This window comes from Salmo trutta, chromosome 27 (genome assembly GCF_901001165.1).
Source record: "Salmo trutta chromosome 27, fSalTru1.1, whole genome shotgun sequence".
Taxonomy (NCBI): domain Eukaryota; kingdom Metazoa; phylum Chordata; class Actinopteri; order Salmoniformes; family Salmonidae; genus Salmo; species Salmo trutta.
In genome coordinates this window covers 22,625,574-22,645,868 of record NC_042983.1, presented here as the reverse complement: position 1 = coordinate 22,645,868, position 20,295 = coordinate 22,625,574, and the positions used below count along the sequence as shown (strand labels likewise).

At 42.7% G+C, this 20,295-nt stretch overlaps 1 protein-coding gene across 1 annotated transcript in view; it reads left to right on the top strand.

Annotated features, from left to right (window-relative positions):
* Positions 1-1,037: 1,037 nt before the first annotated feature.
* LOC115164605 (RIMS-binding protein 2-like) overlaps positions 1,038-20,295 on the top strand; it is a 147,150-nt gene continuing 127,892 nt past the window's right edge. The window contains exons 1-2 of the mRNA XM_029717261.1: positions 1,038-1,227; positions 2,427-2,579. Of these exons, the coding sequence (XP_029573121.1) occupies positions 1,207-1,227; positions 2,427-2,579 (174 nt within the window). The 5' untranslated portion in view covers positions 1,038-1,206. The remainder of the gene's footprint in view (positions 1,228-2,426; positions 2,580-20,295) is intronic.

Sequence of the window (20,295 nt, the reverse complement as noted above, 5' to 3'; positions counted from 1 at the left end):
CTTATTTACATAAGTATTCAGCCCCTTTGCTATGAGTCCACCTGTGGTAAATTCAATTGATTGGACATGATTTGGAAAGGCACACACCTGTCTATATAAGGTCCCACAGTTGACAGTGCATGTCAGAGCAAAAACCAAGCCATGAGGTCGAAGGAATTGTCCGTAGAGCTTCGATACAGGATTCTGTCGAGGCACAGATCTGGGGAAAAGATTTCTGCAGCATTGAAGGTCCCCAAGAACACAGTGGCCTCCATCATTCTTAAATGGAAGATATTTGGAAACACCAAGACTCTTCCTAGAGCAAAGTACAGAGAGATCCTTGATGAAAACCTGCTCCAGAATATACCTTCCAACAGGACAACGACCCTAAGTACACAGCCAAGACAATGCAGGAGTGGCTTCGGGACAAGTCTCTGAACGTCCCTGAGTGGCCCAATCAGATTGGACTTGAACCCGATTGAACATCTCTGGACAGACCTGAAAATAGCTGTGCAGCAACGCTCCCCATCCAACCGAGCTTGAGAGGATCTGCAGAGAAGAATGGGAGAAACAAATGGAGGGGGGAGGGTCAAGGTGTCTGAATACATTCCAAATGCACTCTCTCCATATATACATTTATATACATTATGTATATATATTTTATATTCCGGTCTCTGACATTGCCCGTTCTGATATTTCAGATTTTTAAAATAAAAATTATTCTGGATTATGTGTGTATTTATTGCTAGGTATTGCTGCACTGTTGGAGCTAGAAACACAAGCATTTCGCTGCACCAGTGATAACATTTGCAAATCTATGTACGCGACCAATAAAGATGGATTTGAAGTAATCTTCGTTCACACGTTCTGATCTATCTGCCTACCTGTGTGGCTGCGCCTGACTGTTGATTATAGTTCGATGTTCGTGACCTTGATTTTAAACTCATTTCTATTTTTCTCACTTTTTTGAGAATCATATTTACATAGTACATTTTTATGTCCGTTTTTATATGTGTTGTTAGCTTTAGGATACTTGTTCCCGCGGTAAGATTTGAACTATGCCTATACAGGCTACCAAGCCTACCTGAGCGGCACCTGCCTCCTGCCACCCTCCCGTAAAAAGCCCCTTCTGGCTGGGGGGCGCTTTCTCTGCACTGGTCATGACTATAAAGAGGAAAGAACTGTCAGTCCAAGTGATATGGTGCCGGTGGGTCCCGAACTGAGAGAATGGCGAGCGATAGGCTTACGGTAGGCTACCTATTCTAGAACGGCCTGGTTTGGGAGGCTATTCAGTGCTCTAACTGCAAGCTATGTTTGTCTTCGTGCCATGACCATGAATGTTCTGCTGAACCGCAGCCTAGTCGTAGCACCAGGCTTCAGAATACACATTTTACAAGTCTGTCCAGTGGTGGGCCTATTCATTGTGTCAGTAGTTACAATTCAATCTTTAGAAATGCTTTGGCTGGAATTGAATTGAATAAAAAAAGTCCTCATCGTTCTGGTAATATCCTAATAGTAATAACTACGGTAAATCAAAATGAAATCAAAGCTGTTGAGTCCTCATACCTGCTGACATCTAGTGTCCATAATTGAGCACTGGACCACTTGACACATTACCTTATTATACCAGATGTATAATGTATTGTTTTTTCATATTTCCCCCATGCAAATCAAATATTTAATTATTCTTTAGCTTCAAATCCTTTTCAATTATTCTAAAGTCATTGGCATACAATGAGAGTCCTATAATTGATTTGTGTGATATCATTGTAATGATGGTACCATATTAGTGTTAGATACAGTAGCTGTTGACTATTATGTTTAGCATGGGTTGTGTTTTATGCACTGGTATCAGTTTTAAGTATATTTCAATTCTCACTTACTAAAACATTCATGATTTTTTTCAAGCTAAAACAAGCCTACCAGTATGTTTGGTTTGCCAATTAATAGCCTCAACCATCCAGAAATCCATATTTAAAGCTGTTGAAATGGTCTCTCACATGTGTATTTCTGTTATATTTTTAAAGGTTTATGTCCGTGAGGCAGCAGTGTTGTGTCTGCAGTGTTTTCTATGCACTAACAAATAATCCAACATCCACCATTATGTAACTCCCCGGAAAACAGTTATGAATAATCTCAGCATGCTATAGTGACATCATCAGTGGCTTCTGACCATGGCCAGAGCCCAGAGCTTTTGGGAAAACATGCGGACGGCACTGCCATGGTAGGTCATTGCGAAGATCACTGGGGATTCATAATTCATATGCAATGTTACATTGATTATATGGACTTACTGCAGTCTGAGAGGACACACAATTGGGTCTTGTAAGAGCAGGTTTGAGTGTCCCTGTGGTTGTATTTGATTGGAGTGTGTGTGTGTGTGTGTGTGTGTGTGTGTGTGTGTGTGTCTGTGTGTCTGTGTCTGTGTGTGTGTGTGTGTTACACAGGAGACAATGGGTGGTCAGAAAGAGCAGAAGGCTTGTTGTGAAGTGGAGAAACTACTGAGAGTGTCCCAGTCCCAGAGGGAAGTGCTGTGGAGCCAGAGACAGTGGTCAGACACAGCTAAGAACAACTCCACCCACATGAGGGACAAGGACAAGGTGAGTGGATCCTTCTCTAGGTTGTAAGGTTTGCCCATATCTTTATGTGGGGATATTACACAGACGCTATGGTTATTGATGCAGTCTGGTTGCTTAGAAAATGGAGCATGCTGCAAAAAGCATTGGTTTTATCAAGTGGGAAGTTGTAGTATGTCTTTAAAGGATTAGTAGTTGATGATGCTACGATTAGGATTTGACCTCACCCTGCACCATTCAGTCCCAAAGCTCTCCCAAAGCGCTCACCATTCACTCCCAAAGCTCTCACCATTCACTCCCAAAGCTCTCCCAAAGCGCTCACCATTCACTCCCAAAGCTCTCACCATTCACTCCCAAAGCTCTCCCAAAGCGCTCACCATTCACTCCCAAAGCTCTCACCATTCACTCCCAAAGCTCTCCCAAAGCGCTCACCATTCACTCCCAAAGCGCTTACCATTCACTCCCAAAGCGCTCACCATTCACTCCCAAAGCGCTCACCATTCACTCCCAAAGCGCTCACCATTCACTCCCAAAGCGCTCACCATTCACTCCCAAAGCTCTCACCATTCACTCCCAAAGCTTAACAGTGCAGGGTCATTACTATCCATATCACCATGTGAAACGTTCACTTTATGAATCAACCAAGATGGGTTTAATTGTATTCATTTACAGCAGCAATACTCCGTTCTATACTGTATAATACATTATATTTAAATTATAGTTAAACAAATTAAAATAACTAGCTTGATATGATGTACTTTGAAAGTGTAGTACTATAATTATAGAAGTATCTATTTGTATATGCATTTTCTTAAAAAAACATTATAGCTTCCAATACAGAGCCCACAGGGTGAAACATATTTAGCAGTCTTCCTTAACAGATCAACAGAAAGGGCCTTGTCCAAGGTCCCACTTTGGAGCACTCAGAGACATTCTCAGAGAAATGAGCTTTGTTTCTCCTCTTTGACCCTTTATTCTGACGTTGGGGTCTAAAGTGGGTTTTTAGCCCACAGGTCGCTCCCAGGGCTGACATGAACTTTAAAATCAAGCAGCAGTTTGACCCACATGGCTTTGATCTGCAGCATCAAGGCAGACATCCTCACTACCTCTCCAATCTAAGCCACACAGGGGCCTTCTATTCTATAAGAGTCCTCTCTCTCATAACTGCCTATTATCTCATATTTGTGCTCATGTGTTATGGTATGGTGGCGTCGGGATTCAATCAGAGCTGTTTTTTTAATCAGGAGATATTACACAGTCATTGCTTGTGTATGTGTCTGTAATTTATCAAACAGGAAGGATTTTTTATTTTTTTTTGCCAAGCATTAAATTAATTTGCCAAGATAGAGACGAATTTTGGATTGGAGGTGGCCTAGCTTGTAATGTGTATAGTAATGATCAGGTGTGTGTCTGCCTGCAGCTAGCCAGTGCTGAGCTCCTCCTTGTAATGTGTATAGTAATGATCAGGTGTGTGTCTGCCTGCAGCTAGCCAGTGCTGAGCTCCTCCTTGTAATGTGTATAGTAATGATCAGGTGTGTGTCTGCCTGCAGCTAGCCAGTGCTGAGCTCCTCCTTGCGTGTCTGCACTGAGAGTAGAGGACATGAGCAGGGAGCATTTGACATCAATCGTGTGTGATCTAGTGCCAAAGTGTTAAGCAGCAGTTGTGCAATGGAGGCTCTCAATTGGGATTGCAAAGAGGGTCCTGCTGGAGGGGGAGGGGGGGGAGGGCACAAAACAGAGAGAGAAAAAAAGAGCTGCTGTGGTTGCTAGGCAGCCAAGCAGAGGAGAGCATATCTGTTTTGGTCTCTGTTTATTCTCTCCCTCCCTCGCCAGAGTGCACTACCACAGCCATCCAGAGAGAGCAGCCTCTGCGTGTGTTTCCCCCCCCTCTTTCCTCGATCTCCCAATAGGGAAAAACCCAGGACGACACAAATAATCCCCTTTAATACCCATCTGCTTTTGATTTCCCGATCTAGGATTGGATGAGCAATGTTCTTGCCAGTGTTTGGCGTAGCTGATTGGTCGTGCCCACTGTGCAATGATAGAGGGTTTGTTGGGCTGGGCCTAGGGGGATCCTCTTTAGCATAATGACCCATGAGGAGGCTGAGCCACCCGATTAGACCAAGAAACACTGCTACAGAGCAGGGAGGAAGGAGAAGGGGAGGCCACAGCCAAACTTAACCTAATTTGACCTTGTCAGCTTTAATCATGGCTTCTCATCAGCTGTGGGGAGGTGGGGTGGCGGTGTGGGGGGAGAAGGTACTAGAAGGGCATATGGACATATCCATTCTCTGTAATTGGAGAGAGTGAAGACGAAGAGAGAAAAATAGCAACAGTGATTTAAGGCAGAGACTGAAAGAGAAATCCTGGAGAGAGCGCTGCTTCAGTGCTGCCGTGTACTGCACTCACGGCCTCTGCACCCCTGTGTGTCTGTGTGAGTAAGCGTGTGAGAGAGAGAGAGCAAAAAAGAGGGGGGAGAGGGGGGCGTGTAGATGTGTGTGTGTGCTTGCTACACAGCCATGGTAGTGTGAGCTGAATGATGCTCTCTGGCTGTCTCTCTCTGCCTGGCTGTGCCGCTTTCTGCCGCCGCGCGCTGATGAACCATTTTAAGCTGCAGTGGACACACACAGCCCCGAACAACCGCTTCCCTGCAACGGCCATCGTCCTGGTTCTACTGCCAGCTGATGGTCTGAAACAGTAGGACACTGCTGCCTCTGCACCGCTCCTACAACAAGGGAATACAGAGACAGGACTGCTGCTTGTGAGGTACTGTCAAACCCCCTCTGTTTTTCTCTACAGGCTGCACTGTACTGGCTTTTTTCTACTGCCGCTGCTGCTGCTGCAGAAGCACTGGGCTGCTGGGGGAACGATGATCATAACATGCCTCTGTGTCACGGCTCAGCTGCTCTGCAGTTCTCTACATGGATCTCTCTCTGCTGTACGTGGAGCAGAGAAGGAGAAAGATGCAGAATATTCCAGCAGGACCAGACAGAATGCCAGCAGCCAGAGGACCTACTGTAGAATAGCTTTAGCATTAATGAGAGGATCTGGAAGTATGTTGTATAGGAATCCTGTGCTCTGGAGTTGAAATTATTGGAGGACATTAGTATTTGTGTAGTGTGGTAGTGAAGACTTTAGGGACTGTAGTGTGTTTGGGGAAATGTCAATAAGAAGCCAAACTATGGTATTTGTGCTAGTAAAGTTTCATGCTAATAATGTATGCTAGGGAAGACACATTGTGTTGGTGTGCTGGGGAAGTTGATCATTATCGTTAGGGGAATTAATATGGGATATGGTAATTAGGAGAAAGCCTATTGGTCAGTTTTAATGGATGATTTGGGAACTGAGTGTTTTATTAGTGGTCAACGTGTTAGTGTACGTCACTTGAGAAATTAGACGATTCTTGGTATTACAGTTTGTGTTAAGGGGGTTGAATAATTTAGGGAGGTCAGTGTTTCATTTGCGATGACTTGCTGAATTAGGGCACAACAGAGTGTGGTTGGTAAGTTGGTGGTTAGAGGACATAGTTTAACTGGGATGTCCCAGGGGCTGGCATTGGTGTGTCTTCTCAGGGATTCATTCAGCATTGAGCAACACTAAGTAATAGCAGAGATGAGATGAAGGAAAGAAGAATTATATTTTAGTGTGTGTGTGTGAGACAGAGAATGTGTGTGTGTGCGTATGCTTGTGTGTGTGTGAATGAGTTCTCTCTGCCTCCCAAGGTCGCTGCTCAGAAGTCCCATAATTAGGGCTGTCACCCTCCACCAATCACCTGGTGCGTGAGAGATTAGCCCTCCACCCCCTATCCCCATTCACAGCTCCACCTGCCCACCTAGACAAGGAAACATTCCCCATTCACAGCTCCACCTGCCCACCTAGACAAGGAAACATTCCCCATTCACAGCTCCACCTGCCCACCTAGACAAGGAAACATTCCCCATTCATAGCTCCACCTGCCCACCTTGACAAGGAAACATTCCCCATTCACAGCTCCACCTGCCCACCTTGACAAGGAAACATTCCCCATTCACAGCTCCACCTGCCCACATTGACAAGGAAACATTCCCCATTCACAGCTCCACCTGCCCACTTTGACAAGGAAACATTCCCCATTCACTGCTCCACCTGCCCACCTAGACAAGGAAACATTCCCCATTCATAGCTCCACCTGCCCACCTAGACAAGGAAACATTCCCCATTCACAGCTCCACCTGCCCACCTAGACAAGGAAACATTCCCCATTCACAGCTCCACCTGCCCACATTGACAAGGAAACATTCACCATTCACAGCTCCACCTGCCCACCTAGACAAGGAAACATTCCCCATTCACAGCTCCACCTGCCCACCTAGACAAGGAAACATTCCCCATTCACAGCTCCACCTGCCCACCTAGACAAGGAAACATTCCCCATTCACAGCTCCACCTGCCCACCTAGACAAGGAAACATTCCCCATTCACAGCTCCACCTGCCCACATTGACAAGGAAACATTCACCATTCACAGCTCCACCTGCCCACATTGACAAGGAAACATTCACCATTCACAGCTCCACCTGCCCACTTTGACAAGGAAACATTCCCCATTCACAGCTCCACCTGCCCACATTGACAAGGAAACATTCCCCATTCACAGCTCCACCTGCCCACATTGACAAGGAAACATGGTCATTTATCATTCCAGTTACTATCCCTGAACAGACATCAAGCTGCTTTCCCCTTCACTATGCACTGTAGTACACTGGTAGCCATTTAACAGAAAGGACTTGTAATCACCAAGCTTGAAAATCAAATGACTGAAATAGAAGTTTCTTGTTCAGTGTAAGAAATTATCATTTTTATGCCATTTCATGCCAACAAAATTACATGACTCAATGGCAATTTTAGGGGAAGGGTTTGTCTAGCTACAATCCTATTAAAATGCTCCATGTGCCCCTCTTTCAGTGATGAAACGACTGTATCGCGAGAGGCACTGTGGTGCTTCCAAGCTGAGTGAAATAAAATGGTTGACTGTGTCAGTCCTACAGTATATCATGGAGCCTAATGCAGCCAGTGAAGCCAGCAGCAGTACAGCAGCAGTACAGCAGCAGTACAGCAGCAGTACAGCAGCAGTACAGCAGCAGTACAGCAGCAGTACAGCAGCAGTACAGCACTCTACGTGTCGAGGTTTTGTCCTGCTTGCATCTTAACGATAGAAGCGTTATGTAAGCTAAGCGTGCGAGGGTCAGTGCTCCTCCTGTGCTAGCCAGGATGCTGTGGTGGTGTGGTGGACCGTACAGTGGGAGCAGCTGGAACAGTGCTGAATGACGCTGAGACTGATGCAGAGACATAGGTCAAGGCTGGCCCCTCAGTGGAGGCGGGAGGATGGGTTATGTGAGAGGAGAGGAGCGTGGCCCTGTGCACTCACTGCTTTCTCTGATGACTGAGCATAGGCTGTAGTAACAGCTGGAGCCCTGTATTACTGCTGCTGTTATGGGCTGGCCTGGCGGCAGCACGTGACCGGCCCTGGCTGCCATGGTGGGAGGTATTAGTGATATGAACAGAAGGGTCCGTGTCCAGGATTATGCAACAGCATCTTCTCTGCCTGGGAAAGCAGCTCTGTAAAGATGACAGCAGTAGACAGCCCAGTCAGTGAAAGTGCACCATCATCACCCTCGTCATTGTTGCTGTGAACCTGTCCGGTGCATGATAAGGTGATTTTTGTCCTCTTTTTTTTCCAGCTGCTGAAAAGCGGCAGGGCTTTTCCTACGTATGCGAGCAGATTTAATTGTACCGGAGATTTGCAAACCCGGTTCATCCATGATTTGTAATTCCTATCTCTACACACTTGATCCTAAGCTACTGGATACACAAGTGTGTGTATGTGGGTCTGTTTTTGTGTGTGTACATTTAAGCAGCACATCAGTGTACACACACACACAACCATATGTGCACATGTTTGCGTTATGCTCCCCTGAGCACTCAACATGTAAATGAGATGTAAATGCAATGTAAATGAGATGTAAGTAGATATGGGCAATTCCACGGAATCAGAATGACGTCGAGACGTTGATTCTTCACTTTAAAAGTACGCCAAACAAAAACCATTGATTGCGAAGTTAAACAAACCATACAACTCTATGCACAGGTACTACTTTTAACAATTTCCACTGAAAATGTTACAAAAGCACATTTAGTCGAAGAACAGTGCAGATGTAAAGTTTGGTAACAGAATGACGGTAAAATCTCCCCGTGACCACGTTTTCCAAAAAGTCTCTGAAATATCTACTCAGAATGAAGATTGAAAGATGTCTGCTATGATACCTTGACTTTGGAAAAATGTATTTTAGAACTACAGTAAGTGAAGTGGATTAACACCCAGTAACAGAATTATATCACGGTCCCTGATCTGTATTATACAGAAATGCATAATTATGAATTTCATTCTGTTAATGGTGATGTATCTTAAATAGGTACACAAAGGTATAAAAATGTTATATCCTCTTTTGCATATTTGGGTATTATTCTACACACTGGCTATTATTCTAATGAGGTCTGCCACCAAACAAGACCACATTTTGTTGGTCTGGACCAGACCAAATCTGAACAAATGATAGACGTCTATGTTTCACAACTTTGGACATAAAAGTACAGTACAGCACAGTAGAGTACAGTACTACATTAAAGTTCAATATAGTATAGTAAAGTACAATAGAGTAGAGTTAAATACAGTACAATACAGTCAATTATACTGTACTGTGTGCGCTACTGTACTGTTCTGTACTAAACTCTACTCTAATGGACTGTACTGAACTATACTCTACTTTTCTTTATTGTACTGTACTGTACTGTGCTGTCCAAACTTGTGAAACAGACATCTATGACTGGTTCAGATTTGGACTGACCAAATTTAAACTACTTTTCAAAGTCCATGGATGTCCGGTGTCGGATGGTGCTCAGTGGGTGAGAGGGCTGGTTACAGTAAATGGAAACAGAGGGGGCTCATGGGTAGGTGTCACGGGAGAAGTTACATTAACTGGAGAGACAGGGAGACAGACAGAGAGAGACAGAGAGAGAGAGAGACAGAGAGAGAGAGAGAGAGAGAGAGAGAGAGAGAGAGAGAGATCCAGCTGGTCCTGGGGCTGAGTTCACAAACTTGTTCTACTAACACACTGAAGCCTCAGGACCAGCACATCCAATCAATCACAATAAACCAAATTACAACACATTCAAAACAAAACTACATTGCTTATTGGGAAACACAAGCACAAAGCAAAATGCAGTGCTATCTGGCCCTAAATCGACAGTACACCGTGGCTAACTATTTGACCATGGTTATTGATCAAAACCTTGACAAAGTACAGGCTCAGTGAGCACAGCCTTGCCATTGAGAAGGGTAGACACGGGAAAACCTGGCTCCCTGTAGAGGAAAGGCTGTGCAACCACTGCACAACAGCAGAACCTGAGACAGAGCTGGATTTCCTGACAAAATGTGAAAAATATAAAACAATTAGAGAGTGTCATTTCCCCAAATTTGAAACCCTTATTCAAGGTTTCAAAGACCTCTCTGATGAGAGTAGGCTACCCGTCCTGTTAGGGGAGGACGCAGAGAGCTGTGGGTTGGCAGCGCACTACATTGCTGCCATAAGTTGAGGGACAGTGTCTGACAGACCAATCAACCTGCACATGTCCTCTACTGTATGCTTATTGTTATTGTTCAATGTATGGTTATTTTGACCATTGGTTATTGTTGTTACTGTTGTCCCATTGACAATTTTGATTCTTATTATTTTCATATTGTAAATATCCAAAGTAAGCTTTGGCAATATGTACATTGTTACATGAATTGAGAGAGAGAGAGAGAGAGAGAGAGAGAGAGAGAGAGAGAGACAGGGAGAGAGAGAGAGAGGGAGAGACAGACAGAGAGAGGGAGGGAGAGGCAGAGAGACAGAGGGAGAGAGAGAGAGAGAGAGAGGGAGGGAGAAACAGAGGGAAGGAGAGACAGAGGGAGGGAGAGACAGTGAGGGAGGGAGAGAGAGAGAGGGGGAGGGAGAAACAGAGGGAAGGAGAGAGAGAGAGGGAGAGACAGTGAGGAGGGAGAGACAGAGACGGTGAGGGAGAGGGAGAGAAAGAGAGAGAGAGAGATTGTCCAGACTGTCACATAAATCAAATAAAACATCATATAAATGTTGATATTAGTTGTCAGGGGTTGTTACTTTAAAATGATTATGTTTTTATGTATTTCTAATACGCTTTAAAACTTTTTCTGCTAACATCCTTTTCCCAATACGCCTTTGCGTATTCCCCATTTTTGGGATGGAGAATGGTTGAAAAATGTATATATGCCTTAATCTCTGAAAAATATAGACTCTTAGCTTTCATTTGACACCAAATTTGATGTGCGTCTATGAACTTCACATGTTAGTGCTCATGGGGCTTTTTACATGGAAATGTTCCAGCTGTCGTTATGTTACGCAGCAATTTAGCTGTGAGTAGGTCGTGGTATCCGCTAGCTGGCCGGTGTATGTGTGCTGCAGGCCAGAGCAGAGGGGAGCCGCTAGTAAATCACCTCAGGGATCGGGCCTGAACCAATTCATAATTGATTCATTTGGAGTCGATCTGGGGGTATCCACTCAGGGCTAGACTGATTGTGCTGTTGGGACAGAACATCTGATGGATGCTCTCTAAACATTGTTACCCAGAAATCAGGGGTCCTATTCAATCAAAGCTGGTGTCCTGAATAAGTCAAATATGATAATTCTTGTGTTGCTAGAATGTTTTACATGCATATAAAAAAAGGTAAACAGAACAGTGTGATAGAAATAGACAGTCAAATGCATATCACTCATCCTACAAAGGTTTTTGGTTGAATTGTTTGGACTTGTGTGTGGTGTGGTGTGGTGAGACTGCACGCATAGGCTTCTTCTGATGCTACTGCTCTATCAGTGTCACTGTCGTAGTCAGGCCATTGATTGTCTTAATGAGAATGTAGTGCTGGCTGGGGAGAAGACTGACTGAGGAGGAGAGGAGAGGGGATGGGAGGAGAGGAGTCTGCCTAGGGAGGAGAGGAAAGGAAAGGTGACTCTCCCTCGGGAGGAGGGTAGAGAAGAGGAGAGGAGACTGCCTAGGGAGGAGGAAGAGGGGGCTCCTGAGGCAAGGCTGTATGTGTGATAGCTGCAAGGGACCAGTGGGGTGAACACGGGTTCACTCTGAGAGGGAAAGTACAGGCAGCACCCACATTCATAAGTGCAAAAGTAAGATCAAAGGATGAAAAAGAGAAAATCATATTTAAACCTAAGATAGGGTGGCACATGACTACATCTGACTCGAACTAGCAATTTGGTAATAGCAACAGCTTTGTAAAAAGGTTGGGATTCAGTTCCATAGAGCTTTTCTCAGTCAGCAGATTGTCACTGGGTTGGAGAAGTCCGGGTCTTCTGTCTGCTGCTCTATGTACATTGTCATTGAACACTGTTCACTAAGTATTTGTACATACTGTTTTATCCACTTCATATGTACAGTGCATTCAGAAAGAAAACACCCGTTGACTTTTTCTACATTTTGTTGTTACAGCCTGAATTTAAAATGGATTACATTTAGGTGTTGTGTTACTGATCTACACACAATACTCTATAATGTCAAAGTGGAATTATGTTTTTAGAAATTTGTACAAATTAATAAAAAATTAAAAGCTGAAATGTCTTGGGTCAATAAATATTCAACCTCTTTGTTATTGCAAGCCTAAATAATTCAGGAGTAAAAATGTGCTTAACAAGTCACATAATAGGTTGGATGGACTCACTCTGTGTGCAATACGTGTTTAACATGATGTTTTAATGACTACCTCACTTCTGTACCCCACACATACAATTATCTGGAAGGTCCCTCATTCAAGCAGTGAATTTCAAACATAGATTCAACCACAAAGACCAGGGAGGTTTTCCAATGCCTTGCAAAGGGGCAACAGGTAGCCTCGAGGTGCCATGAATACAAAGTGTTATGTTTGGGGCTTTCCATCAGACACTGGGTGACAAATTCACCTTTTAGCAGGACAATAGCCTAAAACACAAGGCCAAATATACACTGGAGTTGCTTACCAAGACGACATTTCTGAGTGGCCAAGTTACATATTTGACTTGATCAACAACCAACTTTGGTTTTAGAAGTGTGAGAGACATTTAAAATGTTTTTTTTTTAAATCCAGTTCGATAAACACTCCAAACAGTCTGCCTGACCGCTCAGAAGCATCCATATGGTCCTAAAACACACTGTTGCCTCGTTTTGTATCACATTCCAGTGATAAAACTGGGGGGGACAAAAATTCAAATTCAGAATGTCCCCAGTGAAGGTTGTGCCCCTGTATGTATGTATGTATGTATGTATGTATGTATGTATGTATGTATGTATGTATGTATGTATGTATGTATGTATGTATGTATGTATGTATGTATGTATGTATGTATGTATGTATGTATATATACAGTTGAAGTCGGAAGTTTACATACAACTTAGCCAAATACATTTAAACTCAGTTTTTCACAATTCCTGACATTTAATCCTAGTAAAAATTCCCTGTCTTAGGTCAGTTAGGATCACCACTTTATTTTAAGATTGTGAAATGTCAGAATAATAGTAGAGAGAATTATTTATTTCAGCTTTTATTTCTTTCATCACATTCCCAGTGGGTCAGAAGTTTACATGCACTCAATTAGTAGCATTGCCTTTATATTGTTTAACTTGGGTCAAACGTTTCGAGTAGCCTTCCACAAGCTTCCCACAATAAATTGGGTGAATTTCGGCCCATTCCTTCTGACAGAGCTGGTGTAACTGAGTCAGGTTTGTAGGCCTCCTTGCTCGCACACACTTTTTCAGTTCTGCCCACAAAAGTTCTATAGGATTGAGGTCAGGGCTTTGTGATGGCCACTCCAATACCTTTACTTTGTTGTCCTTAAGCCATTTTGCCACAACTTTGGAAGTATGCTTGGGGTCATTGTTCATTTGGAAGACCCATTTGCGACCAAGCTTTAACTTCCTGACTGATGTCTTGAGATGTTTCACTGATACAGTGAATTATGAGTAAAGTAATCTGTCTGTAAACAATTGTTGGAAAAATTACTTGTGTCATACACAAAGTAGATGTCCTAACCGACTTGCCAAAACTATAGTTTGTTAACAAGAAATTTGTGGAGTGGTTGAAAAATGTGTTTTAATGACTCCAACCTAAGTGTATGTAAACTTCTGACTTCAACTGTATATACAGTACCAGTCAAAAGTTTGGACACATCTACTCATTCAGTGGTTTTTCTTTATTTTTTTTTACTATTTTCTACATTGTAGAATAATAGTGAAGACACCAAAACTATGAAATAACACATGGAATCATGAACTCTGTGAAGCATTTATTTGGGCTGAAATCTGAGGTCAGTTAACTCTAATGAACTTATCCTCTGCATCAGAGGTAACTCTGGGTCTTCCTTTCATTCCTTGCGCTTGATGGATTTTGCGACTGCACTTGAAGAAACTTTAAAAGTTCTTGAAATTTCCAGATTGACTGACCTTCATGTCATAAAGTAATGATGGACTGTTGTTTCTCTTTGCTTATTTCAGATGATCTTGCCTTAATATGGAATTGGTCTTTTACCAAGTAGGGCTATCTTCTGTGTACCACCCCTACCTTGTCACAACACAACTGATTGGCTCAATTAAGAAGGAAAGAAATTCCACAAATTAACTTTTAACAAGGCACACCTGTTGATTTAAATAAATTCCAGGTGACTGCCTCATGAAACTGGTTGAGAGAATGCCAAGAGTGTGCAAAGCTGTCATCAAGGCAAAGGGTGGCTACTTTGAAGAATCTAAAATCTAAAATATATTTTAACTTGTTTAACACTTTTTTGGTTACATGATTCTATATGTGTTATTTCATAGTTTTGATGTATTGACTATTATTCTACAATGTAGAAAATAGTAAAAATAAAGAAAATCCCTTGAATGAGTAGGTGTGTCCAAATTTTTAACTGGTACTGTATATATTCCGGACTCTGATATTGCTCGTTCTGTTAATTATTTGAAATATTTTGTGTGTATTGTTAGTTATTACTGCACTGTTGGAGCTAGAAACATAAGCAATGCTTTTCGCTGCACCTGTGATAACATCTGCAAAATATGTGTATGTGACCAATAACATTTTATTTGATCTGATTCTTGATTTGGTCCAAAGGTATTGCATGTCTATTCTGAGGCTCCAGTCACAACAGAGAGATGAGAGAGATGGCTTTAGTTTGAACAGTCTGTTAGTGTCCCCTAGAGGTGGAACGTCACGCCAGGCCAGTGGAGGTGCATGATTATGGTGGTCTCTGGGGTCTGGCCAGAGTCTAGCTGAGGCAGCGGCGATTAGAGACAGGATTTGCATTGTAATGAAAAAGCTTATCTCTGCAGGTTCAATCTCTATGTCTGCCTGTCCCCGGCCGGCTCAGTTTTGTTTATTTTCTGCCTGATCTGACCACTCTCTGCTAGAGTGTGCTGTGTTACTCCAACTATGAATGAAGCACATATGCATCCCTCTCATTGTCAAGTTAGCTTGGCCTGTTTTGGTAGGCCTTTGTGATATGTGTAATGTAGCCTATAACAATGTCCTTGTTAGATGTTTCTCTCATATACTTACATTTGCACCAGGTGGAATTTCCATACATATCAACCACACAGGTATTTTTAGTTGTTGTTCAAATTTGGGTCTGGAGTCAGAAAGACTCTTAGGGATTCTTGTTGTGAGGTATTAGACAGATATAGTTTTAATATTGGCTAGTGTAATTGATTGATACACTACTCCTTGCTTCCAATGGCAACCCAGAAGGACATGATACACTAGACTAGAGTAGGACGTGTGTGACGTGAGAGACACAGGATCCAGTGTATGTTATTGTTCCTCTGTCTGTCCATGGGGATGAGCTGCAGCTCATCTGTGCACCCTGTCCACTTTGCCCTGTCTGTGTAAGGTTAATGGGACTAACTGGCCTTTGATTACAGCGTGGTATTGGCAGGGAGAGGAGCAGACACACACTGCCAGTTTGCTGTTCGTGACACGCGGTCGCTTCCACAGCACTTTTAATTCTGACTATGATAATTGCCTGCTAATGTGATGTTGTGTTAAATGCTTTGTGTTTGTGTGGAGGGATTCATTGATTTGCAGGCACTGATCAAGTGGAATTTCAAACATAATTAAACATAAAAAACATAAAAAAGCTTTTTCCCCCCACTGTGCTACTGCGCGATCATTCTCATTTCTCAGCGGTTCATCCTAACACTTTGGTTGGTAGGCTGTCTTCAAGGCTGCAGTGTCTGTAAGGTGAAGTCTATGGGTTAGGTATAAGCCTCCTCTCCACTCTACAGTCTCCACTGTCCATGGACAAGTCACAATGAGCAGGGGCACTGGGTAATAGCATAAAGAAGCTTCAATAAGATGGATTGAATTAGCTTCGCCCTGGCTAAAATTAATTAAAGAGGCAGACATGACATCGACTCCTAAATTGAGTCATTAAATCTTCTGGACTCGAGCTAAATATGACGTGTTCTTATTTCAACAAGTAAATATTTACTAACCATGGGCCACAGTCCAGGATGAGCTCTGTACAAATGGTCCTCCACTGGAGCCTGCCTGAGCCAGAGATTCATATAAATATAGGTCTTGATATAGCGTGTCGATGACTTTATTCATTCTAATGAAGGTATATAGGGAGACCTACCCTTCAGTCCTGGCAATCACAGTTGATAGAATCATTTGTCCTTATGGCCCAGAAATATTATAGTCTCACATCCCTTGCCTACATGCCTGAGCGGTCCTGTACTGCTACTTACAGTGAGTCAGTGCTATTCTACCTTGCAACAAAATTGCACTCATGAATCATTCATGAACATATAATGTTCTAAACCACATTTCATGTTTACAGTGAATGTGGCCACTGACAAGCATACGTATCTGATGATGAAGAACCAACTTTGACTTTCAGTCATGAAGTCAGTGTTGCTCAAATTTATGGAGCATTTATAGAGCAGAAAGATTTATTCCCGAAGCTATTGCAGAGGTAAAACCAGAAAATGAGCAGCCGTGGGCTAAAACTGTACATGACTGATACACACTGTAAAGACGTGAGACTGAGGGTGGGGGTGGGGGTGGGGGGGGGGGGTGATGTTGAGCACCAGTCCCTATGGTGGTTGAGTAAGGCCTGTGTGGCCTATCGGACAGGGGGCATGGGGCAGGGTAAGAAAAGCCTGGGTGAAGATGTCTGTTTGTGTTGCAGAGGTAGGCAAGCTGCCTCCTGTCAGGAGAAATAAACACTAATTGCCCGTTGGCTTTGGGTTGGAGATGTGCAGCTGGGGACGAGCAGCTAAAAATATCTCTGCCTGTTCCCATGAGCAGAAGGCAGGCAGACAGACAAGCAGGCAGACATACAGACACAGCACCATGGAATTAGTATGAACTGCCAGAGGATGGCACCGGCATGGACATCTTCCGGCCATTTTTACAAACGTCAGGGCGGGGATGGAGCAACACCAACACTGGGGAAGGTGAACTGCCAGTAGCACCTTAGGGTGAGCTGCTCCACATGGACTAATCTCCCGTGGGCAGATTCTGCATGTAGCTGACCAAATTACGAAAGATTTTACTCCTGTGTTACAGAGATTACATATGGACTGCAGGATTGGGCTCAATTCCATTTTAATTCCACTCAATTCAGAAAGTAAACCCAATTCTAATTCAAAATGTTCTACACACAGACACACATACATACACACACACACATCATAACTGCTGCTACCAGACTCTTATTATTATTGCAAAATATTACACAATTTAACCACTTGCCCCCAATCCCCCCTTCCCCAAAACACGTGTAAATATTGGACCATAAATTGTGCCTTCCTGTATTATATTTACTGTATGCAAAAATGTTTATTCTATTCTACTGAGCCATTTACTTTAAGTTCGTATTCTTATCTTATCTTATTCCTTATTGTTGTTGCATTGTCGAGAAAGAACCTGCAAGTAAGCATTTCGTTGTACGGTATATACCATGTGTATCCTGTACATACGACGAATAAAACTTGACCCTTGAAACCTACAGAAGCATCGTGTCCTCTGCTCTGAACACTGGGAGCGAATGTCACATATAAACACCAAAGCTGCTGGTGTCATGTCACGGTTGTGTTGTGTTTCTGTCCCCAGCTAGCTAAAGCCAGGCTGTGTTCCCATAATGTTGGCAAGTCATCTTCTCCCATGCAGAGATGGCCTTTCCCCGCTGCCCTGCTCTGGCCAGTGATGTATAAACCCTGGATGACTGACAGGGGGGCTGTATTGAAGCCACCGGGCAGCCATTTTGGTACTCCTCCTTCATTATAAAAATATTTTGGAAGCTATATAAATGAATTTAATTTCATTGCTTTTGACAAGATTATTCTATTACAGACACCTTAATGCATACTTGTAAATTATATTATGTGAACTATATTATGTGATTCCTTAAAGTACTTTTTTTTAGAGAGTACTAATGTTACTGTCCCCACTTCAGGTAAAAAACATGAGCAGGCGCACAACCAGAATAATAGTTTGTGTGGAGGTGCTGACTAACGGTGAATAAACTAAAACTATCAAAATAAAGAAAGTCGCACACTCCATGTATAATCTCCCAGCAATTTAATGGGTATTTACCAACGTTTCGGCATCACTGTGCCTTCCTCAGGGTAATGTCATGAATACTTGAACCAGGTTATGTAAACACACAGTGCAATTTGTGTAACCAATGACAGTAGTGAGGGGTGTGTCATAATGATTAAGTTAATTAAAATGAGTGAAGTTGTTAAAAAATAGTATATGGCATATTAAATACATTATGCTATTGTTATCATATAGAAACATAATGGAATATTGTACATCATATTAGCATCAACATACATTATTGTTTCATTCAATTTCACATAATAATTTCGTATATCCTTTTTGTTACATGTATTCTTTTGGTTCAACCTTAATATATAATGAACATCATCAACAGGGGGAACATATTAGGTGTACGCTAATAAGCTGTAAAAATATATTTTTTTATAAGACTTGTTCATAGAGGAAAATGTGTTCATAAGAAGGGCCTGAGATCAAAGTCAATATTCAGACCACTAGGGGTCAATGTTTTTAGACAGGATATCCAGTAAGCCTCCCTTTGTAGTTGTAGGATCTCGATGTTACCTCCTATCCTTGGAGAGCAACACGCTCAATGCCTGTGTATTTGAGGGAGGAGATTGGATGGTTAGCTTCAACAAAGTGAGCTGCTACTGGATAGTCAGTGTTCTTACACCTGATTGAGCTGCGGTGTTCAGCTATGCGTTGTTTTAATTGTCTTTTCGTTTGTCCTACATAGGCTTTTCCACATGAACAGGTGATGATATAGATTACTCCCTTGTCTTGCATGAGATGATACCCCTAACAGGGATCTTTCGACCTGTATGTGGGTGTCTGAAGAAAGATGTTTTTATAGTGCTATTGCACTGTGCCATAAGCCACATTTGTAGTTCCCATTTGGGATAGGTGTCAAGAGTGTCTGAATGGGCTCAGGGGGCATGTCAAATCTCACCAAACTATCTCTAATATTGCGACGATGCTTATAGACCACCAGTGGGGGTTCCTTGAAGAGATGTGCGATTTTTTTTGCCTGATTGCAGAATATGCCAGTGCTTTTTCAGGATTGCTTTCATTTTCTCCAAACCCTTGGTGTACTTGGTGCAAAAGACGGTTGCGTTGTTTTTATTCTTTGGTTGAGTTTTTAGTAATTCCCCTCTTGGTTTTTGAGATATTTTCATCATTGCAGCATCAAGAGTTTTGTCCTTGTAGCCTCTCATTTTGAATTTATCTGTCATTTTTTTTAGCATTGCTGTCAAAATCTGACTGGTGACCACAGATTTGTTTAACCCAGCATAACTGGCTATGTGTAGACCATTCTGGAGGGGAAGGGGATGCATACTATCCGCACATAGAAAGGTATTGCGATCTGTGGGCTTTGTGTATAAGTCTCTTTGATGATCCATAAGTCCAGGTAGTTTATTTTTCTTCAACAGTCTGCATGGTGAATTTGAGGTATTCAGAGCTCTCGTTTAGTAGAGTTTGGAATGAATTTAGTTCCTGCTGACTTCCTTCCCAGAGCACAAAGACATCATCTATGTATCTCTTCCATAGGAGGATTTTAGAAAGTAAGGGGTGTGTCTCTGTTTTAAAAAGGAATGCTTCTTCAAATTGTCCCACATACAGGTTTGCACAGTTGGTGGAAAAAGGGGAGCCCATGGCTACACCCCGAATTTGAAGGAAAAAGTCTGACTCAAAGACAAAGTAGTTATGGGATAATGCCAGTTCAGTAAGTTGTAAGATGCAATCATTGGATGGAGCAAGGGTAGAGTCTCTCTGCTGAAGGAAGTATTGTAGCGCTGTCCCCACTTCAACAAAAAAATACTACAATACATGTCATTTTGTCCTTAAAATCTAAATTGAAATTCTTTAGAATTCCATTCATTCCTATGGTACTCCCTGCTCATTCTGGGGAGTACCAATATGGCCGACCAGTGGCTTCAAAGCCTCTAATTGACCAATACATAGCATCAGCAATCCAGGATTTATGTATACATCATTGGCCCTGGCTGAGTCGAGTTACAGCTCTTCCTCTAGTCTATGACACAGTAGCAGCATCTGGTTCCACCTGACTGAAGTCATGAATAATTAAAGT